The 20,327-nt window shown below is 44.0% G+C and overlaps 1 protein-coding gene across 1 annotated transcript in view; it reads right to left on the bottom strand.

Moving 5' to 3' along the window:
* The window catches only part of Alk (ALK receptor tyrosine kinase), a 647,823-nt gene that overhangs the window by 457,453 nt on the left and 170,043 nt on the right, over positions 1-20,327 (bottom strand). Inside the window, exon 3 of the mRNA XM_015479804.2 lies at positions 3,486-3,605. Within this exon, the coding sequence (XP_015335290.1) occupies positions 3,486-3,605 (120 nt within the window). The remainder of the gene's footprint in view (positions 1-3,485; positions 3,606-20,327) is intronic.

Below are 20,327 nucleotides of genomic sequence, written 5' to 3'. Positions count from 1 at the left end.
CTTCTTCCTGTTTTTCTGGGGTGGAACCTCAGGTCATTCTGCTTGAAATGCTGATCTGATTCTCCTTGTACCCCAGAGTGGACAAATACGAAGTAATACTGGGAAGGATACCATCTATCTCGGAGAATCTAGAACTTAAGGTGATCAAAACTCCCTTTCTCAATGCCCAGTGGCCTCAATCTCTCAGCAGCTAATGTGACCTGATGGGACAGATTTTTATCTGGGGGCTAGTTACAGTCTAATCCTTTAGCTGGGCCTATAAATAAGTCCGAAGGCATCAAAGATAATGATAAAAGGAAAAACAAAGAAAGTCTTTCTCCAGATGTCCTTCCCTTTCGAAGCCTTGGGGGAAGAACGTACAGCTCTCTGCTCATGATGATGAAATTAGCAGGCTCTTCCTCATTCAAGTCAGAGGCAAGGAAGAGCTAGAATCATACTGAATGCCACTCAAGAGAATATATTTTACACAACATAAAAGACCCCAGCATAAATTAGAAGAAATATGGGGAGCTTTCAAAAAGGTAGGTCAAACTTTTTCCTCAAGCAGATAATTACAGGCTGGGGGTGAGTAAATCTTATTAGCCTCTTCTCCACCCCATCTCTTCTCATAAAACACTAGCGAGAAGAAAGCCACATTCAATTCAGGGCAGGACAGCCTCCCCGAGAGGACCGGCCTGCTGCTGTCCGTCATGATGTCTGTGGTTGTATTGTTGATGCTACTCTCACCACCACCCCTCCCCCAGGGTGCAGGAGAAGATGGCCAGCCATGCATGAAGCTCCTCTGCAGACTTGCTGAGGCTGGGGGACTCCTCACTGTCTGAAGAACTATCCCTTCAGGCAGCAATTTTCCAGTCAAATTTCTCTGCCCAAGTTTGAGGCCTTAAAATTAATGAAGTTGTTAACATTTCTTAAAATGTCTTTCCTGGCAGTTGAAAGGTATAGATTTATTCCCTACAAGCCTGCTGGCCTCTTTGGTTCATAGACATGTAGGCTGAGCCCCTAAAAATACCTTGAGGGAATGGGTGTATTGACCTTAACTCTTGTCTTCAGCCTGCTCAGCAATGAGTCCCTTAATGTCTGGGCGTTGAGGCCAGTCCACAGAGGCCTCTCCATAGCAATGGGCCTAGCTGCCTACAGAATTATTTCCTTGGCCTAAGAACTCTGTGAAGTCAGGGCCAAGGCTTACTCATTTTTCTATTTAATCAATTTCAGCATCTTTCATGGGCTCAGCACAGATGTAGTGGTGACGTATGTGTGTGTATTAGAAGGGGGTGCATAAGTCTCCACTAAATTAAATATGGTGAGAAGATGAAAAGGATCTGAAATTATTACCATACTCAGTCAAGGAGATACCAATCAAGAATGAGCTCTTCCTCCTCCATGAATCAACACCAATAATGGTGCCGACTTTGGCACCCTTGTCCAGCATTTGGGCAACCACTTGCCGATGCTTTCCGTCTTCTCTATCAAGAAGGGAAATCATGAGGTCCTAGGCCACAAGGAGAGCATGAAAGTGAACTTGGGAAACATTCAGATGTACTCCTTTGCCCTAAGGGAACACAGCCCTCTACCCTTATTTTACAGAAGAGGAGGGTGAGGATCAGAGAGAGGAAATAGGTTTATCAAGGCCAAGAAATGGGTAGGTAGGCGGCTTAAAAAACTATCATGGTTTTCTCCTTTCAACCTGCAACCCCTCTCAAGATGCTCCACAGGGAACAAACACATTGCTCCCTGAGGCCTACAGGAGGCAAACCTGCCTTCCTTGGACATTCTGTCTTTCAAATAGTTGTCTTCCTGTTAGAGATACTGAATGACTTTGAGAGCAGATTCAAAAGTGTTATCTGAAGACCAGTTGTATTACAAATCTGGTTACAAAGCATTAAGGATACCAAGGACTAGATTTCAATTATTTATAGACACTTGCCCTTATCATAAGATGACAGTGTCTGGCTTAAATATAATCAGGAAGCAAGTCTTATCTGGAATCTCCTGAGAACCACTGATCCTTCTTTCCCTCTGGGGATGCTTAGGAGGAGCAGGAAACATCCTAGCACAGAGTATCATCCTAAACTGCCCTAGGGTTTGTGATGCGTTCGTTTCTTTTAAGTTCGAAATGAACGGTACCATTAATACGTACCGAGACTAACTGTGTCACGGATGACGGACAGCAGGCTTCAGACCAGAGCTTTTCTACAGTGAGTAGAACATCTCTGTTAGGTGCATTTTAAATAGCTCAAGCCCAAGGGCATAGAATGAGCAGCAGGAATAGGTAAAAATGCCCAGAAGGGAATCTCGAACTCAGTGCTACACTGGGTTCATCAATACTTAATTGAATCAAGCCTGATGAGAGAATTCCATCTCTGGAGACCTTCTGAATCCATTCATTAGGCACAAGGCTTTAGGAGTGCTGTCCTTGTGATGAGATAAGGTGGGGAACAAACACAGCATAGTGCTTGCTCTCTTGGGGTTCGCCCAAAGGAGTTCCAGAGAAAGGAAAATGTTCCCTCGGAAATGTACCAGCTGGGTTCCAAACCTGTTCTTTGTACTGTAGAAGCCCAGCTGCTATGAGCTGTTAGGTTAAGCATGGAGAACCAAGAACTCTATGCCATGTAAATATGGCCCCCTGCGGGCTCCTAGGTTAGGATTTAGCAGGCTTAAGTGAACTGCTGAGAGAAAGAGTGAATTTAAGGGAAGAATTCTCACTTGATGGCTAGAAAACCCATCCATGTGATGATATTAAGCTCAGTTTCCACATCTGTGTAAATGGAAATTGAATCTTTTCTCCTTATTTCCAAGGGTATTGCATAATCAAATGAGTTGAAATAATATTAAGTTGCATGTTTGGGAAACTACCCAAAGGTAAGAGAGTCACTGAGGGAGACATATGTTCTTCATAGTAACAATCCCCTCTCGAAAGAGTACATGATCTTTAGAAACATGGTGGTTTAAAACCTTATATCCAAAAAAGCAACATTTGAGCTGAAAATAAGCAGTGCATCTAATGATTAGCAAGGAGATGTCAAGAATACCAGGTGCCACACAGCAGCAACAACATTCTTGGCTTCTCCAGTATGCAGAATGCAACTGGAATGGCTTGGCTGGAATGATCTGATGAGGCTGGGTGCCACTGGGAGACCGAGGGCACAAAAAGATTTTGCAGGGGAGGTACCAGGGATTGAACTCAGGGACACTTGGCTACTGAGCCACATCCCCAGCTCTATTTTGTATTTTATTTAGAGACATAGTCTCAATGATTACTTAGCACCTAGCTTTTGCTAAGGTTAGCTTTGAACTCAAGATCCTCCTGCCTCAACCTCCTGAGCCTCTTGGAATCCAGGCATGTGCCACTGTGCCTGGCAAGATTTCTTTTTATGTAAGGAGCCCAGGGATCCTTGGAGCATCATTAATCACAAACTGAAATGCATAGTATCCTTAATTATAAGATAGCAATAGTGCCTCACAAATAAGTATCAAAATATACTTACCGTATCGACTGCGATGAGACAGGAAAGGAAAGGAATCTTTCATTATCCAAGTGAGATTCCACACAAAATGGTCAGGAGGAGAAGAAGGCATGTTTGTTGGTGACTCCAAGGAGCTGTGACCTGGACATAAAAACAAAGAGAATACTGATTTTGTGCACTTAGCAGGGGTCATATAGTTGTCATTCAATATCTTTATCACTATCAAACAAGTTCACAAGGGGATTTCATGATATTCATTGAAAAGATGAGGAAAAAATGACTGAGACACTAGTAGACACTAGTAGACCATGATGTACAAGGACAGCCAGATCTAAGATATCTGAATACTGTGACTAAGGCCATGTTAAGGATCTCTGGAAGATGAACTAGAAGGCAGGCAACTTAATGGCTTGGTCTAATAGCTCTATCCAAAGTCTATTCTGCCTGTAAGAATTTGTGCAACTTTATACAGAACTTATAGTCATCTTGCCCAAATAATGTCTCCTTCTCTATGCACAGACTCGTAACTTCATCTAATATTGTTTGCTTGGGTTATTGCCTTATCAATGAGAGGGTTGAAATTGCACTCAGAAGTTATGAATACTTGACGATTATGTTATGTTCGGGGGTGGGGGTGTGTGGAATGCTAGGAGACAGGTTTCCCCACTTCCAAGAGGCCAGGGAGCCACAAAGGATTAATGTTTCCAATTTGCATGAGAGAAAGAAGGGTTGAGGGAAAAAAAGGAGCAGAGCAGCATTAGTCCATTCCTTAATAGTACCTCCAGTGGGTTTTGTGTGGTGAAAATCATTACAATATATCTACAAATCAAATGAGCGCACGCTGCATGCTCTTGTATAGTTCTTCCCAGAAAATCTCCGACTCAATCACTATTTGCTAATGTTTTATGGCAGGCAAAGCTTTTTCTGTTAAAGAAGGAAGGATCTGAGAATTAGTTCCGTTTAGTAGATAGATGTGTAGCCAGATTGAGTGAGGGGAGGAGGGAAGGAGGGAAGCAGAGTTTTTTCTGCAGCTTCCATAGCGCAGGTACCATGGTGGCCCCTTTATCCACACAGTGCCACATGATGTTCACAGTGACGCTCTTAGATGGGAATGATCATGTCCATTTTACAGGTGCAAAAACTGATGGAACTGAGCTCATGGTTGCTTAATACCAACAGGTCATATTCTCCCAGGTGTGGGCTGATTTGCTACTCCAGTGGTAGTTGTCAACTCATTTGGAGTGACTTTGTGAAGAAGAGGGAGAAGAGAAAGAAAAAGCAACAGGCTAGCAGAACCATTTTCCTAGCTTGTCTGCCTTGCAGTTTCTTCTGAACCTCTGTAACATTGGCTCCTTGGGTCCTGTATTCCTGTCTTCAACTTTATCCCCCCCCACCCCCGCCCCAGGGCAGGGATTGAACCCAGGGCCTTGTACATACTAGCACCAAGATACATCCCTAACCCTCAACTTCTTTTTAGCGTCAACCCAACCTCATATGCTTTAAGGAAATCTCTGTGGGGTTGCCAACTTTTTGCTTCCAGCCCCCTCCACTGTTTCTACAGGTGCTGAACTACGGTAAAGCTGACTACAGGGCCATGAGTCCCTGCAAATGGAACAGGATGGGCATTCTAAAACAAACAAACAAACAAAACCCCAAAACCCCAAACCCCCTGACCTCTAGGCACCTCTACCTCCTCTGCCTTCCAAAGATTTGAATTGAAATTGCAGATGGCTGGCTCCTGGGTACCTGGTAGGGAGTTTTTTTACATTCTTCTCATTTCTAATCTAAGAGATCAGAACTAAATTGGCCACTGCCAGGTACAACTTTGTGTAGCAGTTCTACAAAATGACTCAGAGGAAATGCACTAAAAGGCCCCAAAAGCTAGTGCTAGGGAGCTACAGAGAGAAACCATCTCATTTCACTGTCACATCAACTCCATTTTTAAGATGAACAATGGGGCTCAGAGAAGTGAACCCAAGGCCACATGAGTTTTCTTGGGCAGAGTTAAATTTATTACACTTAAAAAATAAACAAAATATATCCAGTACATATGAATTAGGCACTATGCCAAATACTTTAAATGTATCATCTGCTTCTTACAACCACCTTATGAATAAGTATTATTATTTGTCCTAATTTTGAGGAAACTGAGCCTCAAACAGGTATTATGCCTTGACTATAGACACAGCCAGTAGCAAGCAGGAGATCAGAGTCCACAGACCAGGTGAACCTGATGTGAAAGCCCATGCTCCTTCCACTACCCTACCTAGACCCCTCAGACCAGCACAAGGTGGTCCTTGGCTCTCCTCAGTGTCTGACAGGGCCCCCATGGGCAATGGCAAAGGTTGCGAGTTACTACTGAGCATGCTCCACAGCGGCACAACAGGGTGAAGGGCCTGGGAAAACCATTCAATCAAATCCTTGCAATGACTCCCATGTGAATAAAAGCCGGCATCTCTAAATCTGACTCATCAGCTTAGCTCAAATTTTAAGTAATTTTGAAGCAACAATAAAACTGAGCCTGAGCTATATTTCCCTGTTTCCAAGTGATGTCATTGTTCTTAACCACTCTATTTGGGAATGGTATTTACTTCTTCCTGGATGTGAAGGATCAAACAGATGGAGCTAGACTTCAGGACGCACTTATGACTCTGAGTAGGCACAGAATGGCAGATGACTTTTTACCTGGATGAGGGCCAAGTAATATAATCAGTGACATATATTTATATATATCACATATACATACATTTATATACATATACATACATTTATATACATATACATATGTGTGTATATGTATATGAAAAGCATATATGTATGAAAGCATTCAAAAGAAAGGTCTCTGAGGGCTGAGTCATGACCTGAAAAGGAGATATGGTCATTGCTCTAGGTAATACCAATAGATAGAGCTTAAAGCTTTTCATAATTCACCAAATGGCAATAACTTACTGGGCAAATTTTGGTATTCAGAGTTGAATACTAAAAAGAAAGTAGACTGTCTTATGCTTCCCTTGCAGGAACTCCCAGAATTCTAGACTCACAGGAATCCCAACCTGGTCCCTAGAGGAGGTGGCTAGAATAAGTAGCTGGATGAGGCTGGAAGCTAAGGGAGGGGTTGACCAAAAGGATCAGCCTCCCCACCTGAAAAGATGAAGACAGAGAAAAGCACAACCTATATGAATGGAGTTGTTCTCCAAACTTGGAGGCATTTGGGACATCAGTGAGTTCTAATCAAAGTTCATAGAATATGCCTAAATTTTGAATAGACAGAAGAAAGTTCTTCTGCATTGAACTGGTGTAGGGTGAAGAATCTGTTTCTTCCCTTCACAGTCCTTGTCCCTCCCTATCCTCACTCCTGCTAGGAAGGAAGTTTTTCTAGCATAAGGAGAAGTCATGCCATGAGAAGAAATCCATTTAAGCAAGAGCTGGCTTGTCTTTGTGGTGCTTCACTCTGAAAATGTGAGGCTCCAAAGTGGAAGGAGCCTCTCCAACACAGACTTTGGGGGCAAAGGTTAAATCAAGACCTACTGACTCAAGTAGAATGACTCTTGGGCCCTAGGGGAAAGACTGGAGGAGAGGGTGGCATAGGAGCAGGTGCCCCTGTGAGGCAGAACAGTGATGGTCTAGTAGAGAAGAGGAACAGAACATCCCCAGGCTGAGGGCATCATTGGCTACTGGTAAAACTGCTCTTTTTTTCTGATGAATTTCTGAGCCCTTTCTGGGCAATGCAGTGTGTCAAGGTGGAGTGAAGACCCCAAGCTCCCAATACCCATCTTTTTTTCACCATGCATCACCCTCTCTGATAATCCCCTGTGTGCTCTCTCAACCCCTCTGCCTCCTCCCTCCTCCACAACTGTCATGGGTACTGGTACTGGGCGAGGAGGAAGGCGGGGAGGAGGGAAAGGCAATGAAGCTGACAAGTCTCACTTTAAATTCACGACCAGAAACCTCAAGAAAACCCTGAGGACTGCCCAGAAATCCTACTGCATTCCCTAATCGATTCAATTCACTCTCTTTCCAGAACAGCTATTTCAAACTTCTCTTACTCCTCCAATTCCCTCATTCCTCCACATTCTCGCAAACGACCTTGCTTCTTATTTTGTTGAGGAAAAAAGCAGCAAACCCGCCTGCTGATGGTGCCCTGAACATGCCGCCTTCCCCCCTGCTTTAAAGGATGAGGTATCTACACTCTAAAGCAGCGCTAATCCTGTCTCTTCTCAAGGACTCTGCGATTGCAACTGTCCCCCTACCTCCTGCACCAATTTACCCTCTCTACTGAATCATTCTCAACTGTGGAAAACATGTACCATCTTTTAAAAAGAAAAAGAAATCATTTCTTTGACTTCCATACTCTTCTTCATGAATTACTCTCTGATTCTGATCTCCTTTACAGCCAATCTCTTTGAAGGACTTGTCTTAGCTCCGGTCTCTACTTTCTCCTCCCCCCCACCCCATACACTTTCTTTTAAATACAATAAAATCAAGATTGTCTTCATTATCACTGGTCAAGGTCACTGGTGCAGACACAATGAACAAGTCTCAGACCTGATCTTATCCTCCCAGCATTTGAACCCACGGATCCCTCCCTGATTCCTGAGGCCTCACATCTCGATGGCCACATAGTCCTTGGTTGGCTCCTACATCAGCGTAGGTCTTCTTCACTCTTCTTTACCAGATCTACTCCATTTTCCAGATTGTACGGGAGGAAAATTCTCCACTGTCAAGCAGCACATGCCTAAGAAACTTCATGCTGGAACACTGCAGTTTCATCACAGTGGCACTAGCTAATGATGAGTAGTGAGTCACCCTGGCACCTCACTCTCTGCTTATCCATGAAGAAGGAACCTGTTTCAATCAAGCCTACATGTCCATTCACCATGAATCCTCTCCTTAAGCCTTTAACAACCCTGACTTTTCATCCTCAGGAATTCCTCAGTGAATTTCTCCTTGCCTGATATGTAAATAATTTCACCTTTATTTTTAATAACTCAGGAGTATCTTTGCTGTATTATTCATGATTGCTAAAAGGTGAAGAACTAGAGCCTTTCCCCATCTAAACTCATTCCCAAAGTGATCCTACCCAGTTTCACACTTTAAAAAACACTACCTACATGATACTATATTTATATCTCTGGGTCCACCATCTCCTCTGAAGAAAATATCTATCCAACCACCTGTCTGAAACCTGCATTTTGTAAGCATCTCAGATGTAGCATGAGTTACACCTGATACTCTTCACCTAAACCTCATTTCAGAAACCAACACTAATACTCACCTGATTGCTTAGGCCAAAACCCAGGAAGGAATCCTCGCCTTCTTTCTTTTTCTCATACTCCATTATTAATTCACCAAAAATTTTTTTTGGGGGGGTGCCAGGGATTAAACTCAAGGGTACTTAACCACTGGGCCATGTCCCCAGCCCTTCTTTATTTTTTATTTTGAGACAAGGCTCACTAGGTTGCTTGCAGCCTCGCTAAGTTGCTGAGGCTAACTTCAAACCTGTGATCCTCCTGCCTTAGCCTTCCAAGTCACTGGGATTACAGGCATGAGCCACCGGACCCAGCTCACCAACAAACCTTGATGGCTTTTCTCCAACATTATCCCTTCTTGTATTCTCTCCCATCACCTCTCACCTTCATTAATTAAAAGCACCTGGCTGTCTTTGCCTCCATCATCTCTCCATATACCAGTCAGACTGACGATGCCATGCTGGAACAGCTTTCGAGATTTTGCAATGGCCTTGCCCTTAAAGGCTCCACATATCTGGCCCCTGGTTGTCTCTCTGATCTCATTTCCAACCATTCTCCCCTTGCTCATGGGCTCAGTCTCACTGGCTTCCTTGCTATTCCTCAGACTCACCAAGCACATTCCCACCTCAAGGAAATTCTCTCAACCTAGAAAGTTCCTCTACCTCAGAGGAACTTTGAGGTCACTTCCTCCCTCTATCCAGGTCTCTGCCTATGACACCTTCTCAGAAGGAACTTGTCTGATCACCCTAAGTAGCACCCATAAGTCACTATCACTTTAAACTACATTACTTTTTACTCAGAGATGTCATGTAGAGTCACTTGCTGATGGTGCACCTGTCACACTGGCCATTGCTATGTCCCTATTTCCAGTATATAGTATCCACTCAATAAATATTTACCAAATGAATGAAACTGAAACCAGAGCCCTGGAGAAAGTAACTCTGGCACTTACCAGCTCTTTAACTTCAGGCTAAGTTCACACTCACTGAACCTCATTGATGGTAAGAATAGGAATGATGCACGCTCTAAAAACTCCCAGGGAGTCAGAGTGTGTGAGTGTGTGTGTGTGTGTGTGTGTGATGTGCTTAAGTATCAGTCATACTAGTCTTAAAGTTTTATGTTTCTATCTCTACTTAAGAATCCAAAATGAATGGGAGGCTTGGTGCTTTTTCTATACCTTGAAGATCTTGTATCAATAAATACAATGTCCAGAAATAAAGAATGCTCCCAAAGAGCTACTTCTCTATTATTCACTAGTTAATTATTGACTTTACCAACTGTCTACTAACTCAACTGCAGAAATTTTAGGCAATGAGCAATGTCTCCATTTTCAGTCTTTATTTTCACATGTCTGCTGTGTGTCTGCTTGTTCCTACGCCAATGTACATAACATAATAGGCCTATCACACTTGCGTCAGCATCAGTAATAAAGAATTATGCATGTGTGATGGTTATTTACATGAATGCCCTGGGTTCCCAATCAGATATGTTTTACAAACCTACATCAATCAAATGTAACAAATGTCGCTATTCAGAACACTCCTTGGAACGGCTCCTACCTTCTCTTCACATTTTACTTATTTATTTTCCTCCCAACAATAAAACAATCAGTGACAGCCTGTAAGCCGTTTCCCCCTTTATTTGAAAAACACAGTTAATAATGCATTGTTTGACAATGATTTTGTGTCATACAACGCAAAGCTTAATGTGACCAAATAGTCATCCAGATGTCGAACAGTGAGTGGTAAGCAGGCCCAGCCAGGAGAGGAGATAGGGTGGGCCTCATTTGGGGACTGGCAGCCTAAGAGAAGTAGTCAGTATTCACTGAGCTGAGCCCACACCTGTTCAACAAAGAAACATTCTCCGTGAATTTACATGACTACTACGGTTAGCAGTGATGTTGGAGTTGCAACAGGCAGTTAATTTCATCGAAAAAACAGAGATGTGATTTCAGAGAAAAGAAATGAGAGAGTTAGCAGATGCACCCTTTGTCCTAAAGACCTGGCGCTCTCCACACCTTCTGTAGACTGGAAAATGAAGGGTTTGAGTGAGCGGTTCGCCTAGGCCCCCTCTAGTTCATAGGTATTTGGTTCTCCATAATTTGCTTTCATCCTTTCTTCCAGCGGCCTCTTTCAGAGAGGAGCTATTAGTGTCAGGGGCGGAATTTGAATGGAATTAAACAGTCCCTACTCCATTTTACCTTTCTCTAAGTCCCACGCCCAACCTGCCAGCAATGTTTGTGCTGTTTCTTGATAGCTCCAGTCCTGAAGCAGAAATTACTCCCCCATAATATTCTCTTGTACCATTCAAAGTTAGAGCTTCAACACATGTTTCTTGCCTCTCCCAGGCCCCCAAGGACCTGTGTATAACTACGGAGTTCATTCAATGGTGAAGCGCACCGTCAGCCATGTAAGCAGGCACCCCTTCCCTAGGTGCCACACTGGGAATATTGACAGCTGAACAGAGGAAACTGTCAGCTTTGTCCCTGTGCTTGGGGAGTCTGCTACCTGAAGGGTATACTAGAAACACACCAAAAAGGGAGTCACAAAGAGGTGTGTTCAGAATCGGTAAAGCTCATAAATGGAAAGCCCTGATACTTTGGTCTCTGTTTCACTTTTCAGCCTTATTTCCCACCCTTTCACATCCTATGGTCCCCATTACACCCTCATCTCCAAATTTTTACCCAAGCTAAGCTGCCTAGAATGTCCTTTCCAGCCCCTGTTTCCCTAAATCCTACCCTATGTTGAAAGGCCAGTCCCTGAACAGGAGCCCTGTCAAAGCTGTGGAGCTGGAATTCAGGTTGTATCAATACACAGCCAGATCTGGGACCCCTGCCATCTTGGCCATGTATGGTTTATTGACCCTCGGGACAGTGGCAGTCAGGCCATTCGCCAAACATACTGTTTGGGCAACACTGGGTGTTTAGGACAACAGATTATAATGGTATATTAATTTCATTTTAAAATCTCAATTAATTTCAGGTCTGTTGCTTATGTTGAATATTTTTAATTATAAATTGAGAAAAAATTTGCAAAAACTTTTCATGGAGGCTGTTGCTCTGTCTCAGACAGGACACACTTCTCAGGGACAGGGGCAAGGCGGGGTCAGAGAAAGACCTATTATGCCTGGTGAGATAGCATGTCTATGTAGCCACTGGTGAATCATTCAGGGACATAGATAATGGAGTTAGTGTGGTATTTGATGCCTCTGTTTGGAATTTATATCCTTCTTTGGAGAGTCCCAAGTCACTACATTTTGACCTTCCTGGAGAGGACCTGTGTCCCAAGCAAGCTGCTCCTGACCAGCCAGTGAGCTCTGCCATGTCTTCAGCTGTCCTGAATCCCGGCTCCAGCTGGACTTGGTCACTGGGCCTACACTCCCTAACCAGGGTAGACTCACCAACTTTCAGCAACTGTAGGAGAGTAACTGGAATTTTCACTAATCCAAGAGAGCTATGGAGAGGGTATCACTGTCCAGTGCCCTGATCTTCACTCACCTCCCCACACCTGTTTCCTTGCAAGGTCCTGGTACTTCCATTAGCAGGGCAACAAGACTCGCTCTTCTGGGTCCATTTCTGCAGTTTGTCTGCCACACTATGAAATTTACTCCACTGTGATCTCAAGCCTATTTTCTCCCCCCAAAATATGTTGACTAGAATAATAATCAAAAGAAGGACTTTGAACTGCCACTAGGCCTTTCATCTTGTGATCTCAGAAAGTTTTACCAGGCACTAAATAACTAATGTATTGATAGTGACACAAAAATGGGCAGCCTAGAAAATCAAGTCCATTAACAAAAGACCTTTCTTTTATGAAGCAAGGGAGCCCTTCTAGCAATGATCATCCACTGTGGGTTCGGAAGGCTCTGGGTAGGTCAGACAGGTGGCTATAAGCTATCCAAGGACAAGTGACTCTGCTCCGGACATGATGTTTCAAGTTGGGAAGTGACAGTTAGCACAGAGACCACTGAGCTCATATGGAAAAGGACCCTGGGGAGGGTATGGCCTATTTCCACAAGAGAAGAGCTCCAACATGAAAGAGTGGACACTAGCTACCAACACCTTCACATCACTCAGATCACTAACTCCATTATCTATGTCCCTGAATGATTCACCAGTGGCTACATAGACATGCTATCTCACCAGGTCTCACTGATGGCCTTCAGAGCCTTCCACTCATGATTATCACAATGACCCTACTAGTTAACCCCTTTCTCTGATGAAGATATTGACATTCAGAAAGCACAACTGCCCTACCCAAGGTCATCTGGACAGTGAGCACTGGGATAGAACATGAAATCGCAGTCTTTGGATGTATAGACCAACCAAGAATGCCACTCTGCAACACCAACCCCTTGGAGATGATGCTGACTCCCCAGGAAGACAGGGACATTGAATTAAACACAGCAGAAAGAGATTGATCAGATCACAGAAGCTACAGTATTCTCCTAACTATGGATGACAGAGCCCTTCAGGTCAACCAGGAAGGTAACCCACTAACACACACCTGCTATCCGAGCAGCTGGCTCTCTAGGGCCTAAGGATCCGCTAACACTGTTTCCATGGCAACCACCATGGGCTGGTATGCTCAGGGCCCTTCTGATGGGGTCTTGGCTGGTCCAGGAGAGGGATTCCTAGGGTGAGAGGAGGAACAGGGAAAGAACGCTACTAACTTCCTCTTGACCCACTCATTACTCCTTTCCAATTAGGGAAGAGTCCATCTTCCAAGAGACCACAACTCCAACGCCACGCTGCTCGGCACAGACCTTTCGCATCTCCAGAGCCTGGAAGCAGAGTGCTCTTGCAGACTGGTGTGCTAGACAGAGACCCGATTCCTGGGAACAATGATGCTACTGCATGACCTTGGGTAAGCTGCCTAACCTTTTTGAAGCTTTGTTTCTCTGCATATAAATCAGAACTCATTCTGCTTTCCCATCCAACTTTACAGAGGCTCAGAGAATTAATGAGACAGTATGTACAAAGCCCTCAGGCTCTTTTGAACAAAGGTACACTAGAAATCCTTGTGCTGTTACTAAGGGGCATTGTCATGATGATCCATTTTAAAACACAGCTCACCTGTACCGCAACAATAAACTCGGTGTGAACGAAAGCAGACAGGCGACAGCCCGATTCGCTCTGCCCCACTCTGACGCTTCACCCATCTAGCACTGTGACAACAGTGGTCAGTGTTACCCTTGACCCCTCTGCAGAGACTGAGAGGGAGGGAGTTGGGCGAGACTGGGCCTGCTGTTTATCCATGTCTTCCTGTCACCTATGTGAGGAGCTGAAACCCAGGAAGGACGGTGCTTTACTCAAGGTCATCTTATCAGCCAAAACTCAGAAATCAGCAGTTTCCTTCATTCTGTGCCTCACCTGAACCCAAAAGGTTGCAGGAAAGAAGGTTGGGAAGAAATAGGGAGACACTTATTTTTGTTTTTTAAAGCTTTAAATTGCTATGCTATGCAATGCTGGGGGCGGGCACTGTGGAAGAACCAATATTTGATGTGTGCTTACACTCTGCCCATGCTGTGCCCATTCTGGATGCTTTGTGACCCCCCATGCCACATAGATTCATACACTTTTCTGAATGGAGGGTTATTATTCCCATTTTCTATTAAGGGAACTAGGCTCAGGGAGTATAAGTAATACATTCAAAGTCCTGGAACCCACAGGGATGGAGCTAAGATTAATTCAATTAACTACTATTTACTGAGAATCTCCCTACACACGGAACCCTGCCCTAGGCAGCTGGGATTCAGCAAGGAGCAGGCTGAATCCTCCTAGAGTTTCAGGAACTTGGAGAACAGTGGGCAGCAGACAGTTCTGCAGACCAACACTTGCATCTCTGCAGTGCTTGACATTTTTATGTTTTATAAAATAAACAAAGGAGGGATTTGATCCCATCACAAGGGCCAGGGGAGGATACCTGAGATTGAGTTACAGCCCTAAAGTAGAAGAACAGAGTTAACCAGTTAAAGGGAGTGGGGTAGAGTAGGAGACCAGAGAGGGTAGGGTCTGGTCAAGCCCAAGTCTCTCTCAGTCTAGAGCCTCTGCTCCTTATTCCTCACCAAGAGAGATGAGGTGCCGCTGAGAAATCCTGTTGTTTGGACCAACCACAATGTCATTGTCTGGAACAGAACTCCACGGAGACCCCACTGATTGCCCTTGAGAACAGGGACACTGAATTAAACAGCAGAAATTTTTCTAAGAATGACAGCTCCCTCCAGGTCAACCAGGAAGGTGACATAGAACTGTCACCTAGAATAGCTTCACCCCTCAGCAGGACTGATCTGTGTTCGCAGTCACCTTTCTGCCTGTTTTCTGATATTAGGCTATTGGCCAAGTTCCCTGTAGGAGGGGCCTGGTATCCAGGCACCTGACCCCAGCCTCCAGCCAGCCCTTCCTTGTGGTCTGAAATCTAAATCATCTTCTAGAAAAGGGAAAGGTTGAAACTGACCCTGGATCTGCATTTGCAGCCATCTGGGTCCTAATGGCAAGACCCGATTTTGCACTCACCTTACCGTGGCCTGGGCTGAGGACATCAGAGCCTGGCTTTCTCCACCAGAATTTATTTTGCTTTAAAGACGAAGCAAAGACAGGCAAAGAGGGAAGAAGGTAGGGGGAAGAGAGTGGCAAGAAGAGGGAGGTAAGAGAAAGCAGAGGCAGCACTGCAAGGAGACCAACATTATGGGATGGAGACGAAAGAAAGAAAAGTGGAGAGCAAAGAGAATCATCTGGTATTTTTCACTATTTGGAAGTTACTGAGAGGAAGTTATTCACAGTACCACTGTAAAAAGGCCATAAAATACCTTGGGGAAAACATGAACGTCACGCTGCCACCATACAGATGAGCACCCTGGAATTAGCTGCCAGAGCAGTGTCTGAAAAGAGGAAATTCAATGGCCCACACTGCTGCCTCCTCCCTTCCCCCTCCCGGCTTCCACCCCCTCCAAATCGCCTGGCTCCGAAAGTAGAGGCAGTAATTTGGAGCCAGCAAGTGTGAAGGAATGTCGGCACTGTTATTTGCCTTCATGCAGCACATCTTGAGTACATCTTTTAGAAATATAATTTAAAATACACTTTCAGTTTGACTCTAAAAAATCTGGAAAAAAAAATCCCAGGAAGGTATAAAGGAAAAAAAAATAAGTAATACCCACTCCTCCAATATCCACAGATCAATGTTAACATTTTATGGTATATTGTTTTGTGACTTGAGTTTTCACTCATTCAACATAGCATTTGGCTGGAAAGCAGGTTGAGAAGTACAGAAGAGCCTTCCTTTCCATCCGTGAGATCTGTCTACAGGGCAGAGAGAAGTGATCCTTTGGAACCATCCATGGGACCAATACCAGTCAGCTCACACCCTGGGCACAGATGCTGAAACTATGGAAACTGGGGATGCTCTCTGCTGGGTCTAGGACCTGCCATTAAAGGCAGGACAGGCTTGGAGAGACCACATTTTATCGGGAAGGATAGTTCTCTATGGATTTGGGAGACACCTGGGATGTGAATGGGGAATAGACCAGGAGGAGGCAGATACCCTATAGTGAACCTCCTCAGCATGAGTGAGCAGAGGAGTGAACACTTTCTGCTCTCATAGGTACCTTGAAGAAGTCATAAGAAGCAGAGACTACAGAAATTGTGCATGTCAGTGCTTGAACCTCAATAGTAGGTACCCTACATCGATTTTATGAATTGAAAAGGATAGAAAAGTAGAATTCCATCTCATCCTCAAAGGGACAGGCAATGAGGGAAAACTGGAGATGGAGTAATATCCAGGGAGTATTATCCCTGGGGCCAACCACACATCCTACAAGTGTGTGGAAGTTCTTAAAGTCCCTTCATCGAGTCTTTGATCCTCATGAGTTTTTATAAGAAAAAAAATCTAAATTATTGAGGAAGAAAATGAAAATCAGAGCAGTTAAATTAGTATTTCCCAACCTTTTCTCAGATCATGATATACACAAAAAATGAAAATATTTATATGACCCACTGGGGTAAACAAGAGAGACTACACGCAGGTAATTGGCCCATGGATTTGAGCCACTCCTGGTAAGGCACAACCTCCCAGAGTGCTGAGGGACTCAATACTTCAGCGTCTCTGTACACCTATTGCTCACCTGGAGCACTTGCAAGGCCTCTGCCCTCTGCTCAGTAAGGAGGCTGCAGACCAAGAGATGTGGCCAGCCATAGTCAAATACTAAGAAGTGTCAGATTACACCACTGCCCTGTATCTTTTCCTGGAGACATCTCCAAACAACAGTAGAGATCTTGGCCTCAGAAGATTCCTGGGGTTTATTCTGGGGATAGTCAGAATCAGGAGAAGAGCAGGTATGTCCAGCAGTGTTCACTTCTACAAATCAGGTGACACAGATGAATGAGGGTCTTGAAGCTGGAGCTTAGAAAGTTTCCAGCAAGTGTGCATTACTGCTAAGAGGCTTCCCTAAAGAAAAGAGGTAAAATGTGGCTCCTTTGTCTAATCTGGGAAATTCAGAAAATAATTTCACAGGACGGTTATTGAATGGAGAAAAAATAATGATTACAAATGACTGAGTTAACTGCACATAGTCTCATCTGTCATCATATGAGCATCTTATCAGAAGTCTCATCAGTATTAGGGGCTCATCATGACTGATGCCCTTTGCCAACCAAAGTGCCTTGGCTCCCTCCCTTGTCCCTTCAATCATGGTGGCAGGAGGAGCCTTATAAGGTTTGAGTATAAACTTTGAGAAATTGCTTTGAGCAATGACTCCAGAAGTGGCTTCCAAGATAATGGACTCTTTTTCTGCAAGTGGCACTCCATCTCCCTAAGACTTCCCAGGTCTTGCCGTCATTGGAGATTCTGGGCAGCACTGGGACATGGTGTCTGTTAGCACCAAATATAAAAGAAACTAAATCTTCTAGCCTGCTGAATAAAAGATTGCAGTAGATGTGTGTAGGTCACACACAGGTACTGTCTATATAATATTAAAGCTCTAAATGGAAAACGAAAATATTTCTTTAAACCCCCTAATATCTCCAAATGCAAAACAAAGATTTTCATTTTCATTGGGACAATGTCAATCCAGCCTAAGAAAAGCAGCCAGGAGTAAGCGGCAAAAATATTTGGAGCAGGTAAATGAAACCTGGGCTACATGAACAATACTACTTCTACTGCTATCACTGGGCACAAAAAGCCCTCCTGACAGTTAGGGAGATTCTGTCAGTGACCCGAAAAGGTGTTGTAGGAAAGTGAAGTCATTTCCCTACTAACTGTTCACACTCGGCAGTGGGACAGGAGGGGAGGAGAGCCCTCACTTCGCCCCAGGACTAGCCACAATGTAATCCTTGTTATCTGTTCAAGAAGCATCCAGAGACTTCTAGAATTCTCAAATTCATGAATACTGTTGTTAGCATATCATTACTTTCATAAAATCCATTATCACAATAGGCAGAAAACAACAAATTACCATCTAAGTGACTCACAACCCCACCCAGACTAATAGCATGACATTTCCAAATTCCTATCTCAGCAAAATGACAATTTATTACATATCAAGTAATTTGGATTCACTTGCAAATAGTAAAGATTGTGACTATTAAATCTGCCACTACTGAGAAGCTCCTAGAGTCAGAATATGAAAGAGGGATGAAATCAGTCGCAAAAGCTTTTTTACCTACATGGGGCCCCAGATTCTAAAAGAGACAGAGAAAGGCAAGCTATTAGTACACACTCCATATATTCTAGCTGTGGCTTTCTGCTCTGCCCACATATGTAAATCTGTATAGTTCCCTGCCTCAGGTAAGTAGCAATTGTGTCTCCAATTGGTTGAGCTCACCCCTGAGGTAAGAAGACTTGCAGAAGGTATATTTATGGGTAGCAGATTGTTAGATAGTACTATGAAGTGAATGTCTGTGTTCCCCCAAAATTCATATGTTGAAACATAATCTTCTTCAATATACTAGTGTTAGGAGGTGGGACATTTGGTAGAGTCCTTATAAGTGGAATGAGTACCCTTGTAAGAGACTTGAGAGAGACCTCATACCTTCCACCATGTGAGGTACAAGAAGGAGGAAGAATCAGTGAACCAGAAAATGGGCCTTCCCTCAGGCTCCAATTCTGCCATCACCTTGATCTTGGACTTTCCAGCCTCCAGAACTATAAGAAATAAATTTCTGTTGTTTATAAGTCACCTACTCTATGGTATTTTAAAAAAACAGCAGCCAGTAGACTAAGATAGGGAGACCCAAAGATAAAGACATTGATCTCCTGACTTTTAAGAATAGTTATAAGTGATATAAAACCAACAGAGAGATGCACTAGAATGTGAAGCAGCCTGCCGGGAAGGAAGCGAGGAAGTAAATCAAAGGAAATCTACTTGGGGAACAAAGAGGAGAGCCTGATACCAAAGAGAAAGTCTCAGAATGGCTAGTGGTGCTCTCACCCTGCAAGGGGAGCCATTGAGGATGAGTAACTCAGCCACACACTCTGGAAGTTAAACAGGAATTGCAGGAAGGATAAGGGAAGAGAAAACCTGATGTCACCCACGCAGAGTGAAATGGCAGCCAGGGCCTCTTCCAGCTTCGAATTGCCATTGTTTATAGAGATAGAGAAATGTAAGATTTATAAAAGGGGTTATAAACTAAATTAAGAGAAAAGGAGGCCAGATGGGGAATCCCAGATGGCACCATATCTAATCTTAGAGTTGAGATCATGAGCTCAGACGTCAGGCTGACCTGAACTCAACTCATAGCCCCACCACTTACCAAGACCTCTGTGACCTCAGGCAAGCTTTCCTCATCTGACATAGGAACAATAATAGAACGAATCTTATCTGCTTACCTTACCATGTCATTAGAAAGTGCTTATGAATTGTTCCGCATAATGCCTGGCTTAGAGTAAGTGTTCAGTAAATGTTATTTGTATCATCAAACACATAATTCACAATTATACCAAGTACAGGAAATGATGAGCAAAATTTGGTCCCAGCTATTAAGTGGCCTGAGTTCTAAAACTGTGGGGAAGACTCATGTGATCTCTATGAGGGAAACATCACCTATAGCAGTAGGAGAAGATCTGAGGTCCAGGCACACCCACAGGGATGGGCAGCCTTTTAGGACTGTGTGGGCAGAAGAGATGCCAGTGGAGCTTGAATCTGCTGAGCTAGAGGCCTGCAGAGGCCTAAACGGGACCCTGAGTCTTAGGAAGGCTGGAGAAGCCAGGTAGGCTGTCAATCTGGAACCAGTGAAGCATTGATCAGGTTACCCAGGTGAGAACTCAGCCATGGAAAGACGAGGTAGGGACACAATTAGGGGACCTGGGGAAGAAGAAGCAGGAGACAGGGCATGGAATCAACACCAAGCCCAGGTCTTGGCCACCTTCTAAGCATATGTCCAAAATTAACTGACCTAGTGATCAAGTAAGCTATTCTTTTTATATCCATTGTACCTCACTCACACTCAAGCCCAGACAAAAGGAACTGCAGGAAGTCTGTCACCTAATGGAAGTTTCAGGACAATCCCAGGGATTTCAAGTTATGCCAGAAAGAGGAGAGTTGGCTATGTTTTAAATTATTTTTTTCAACTGGGAAAAAAAAAAAAAAAACAATGGATTTCAGGGGCCATACCCTCTGGCAA

This window comes from Marmota marmota, unplaced genomic scaffold, assembly GCF_001458135.2.
Source record: "Marmota marmota marmota unplaced genomic scaffold, marMar, whole genome shotgun sequence".
Taxonomy (NCBI): Eukaryota; Metazoa; Chordata; class Mammalia; order Rodentia; family Sciuridae; genus Marmota; species Marmota marmota.
The sequence above is the reverse complement of the archived record's forward strand: the minus strand, read 5'-3'. Positions and strand labels throughout refer to the sequence as shown.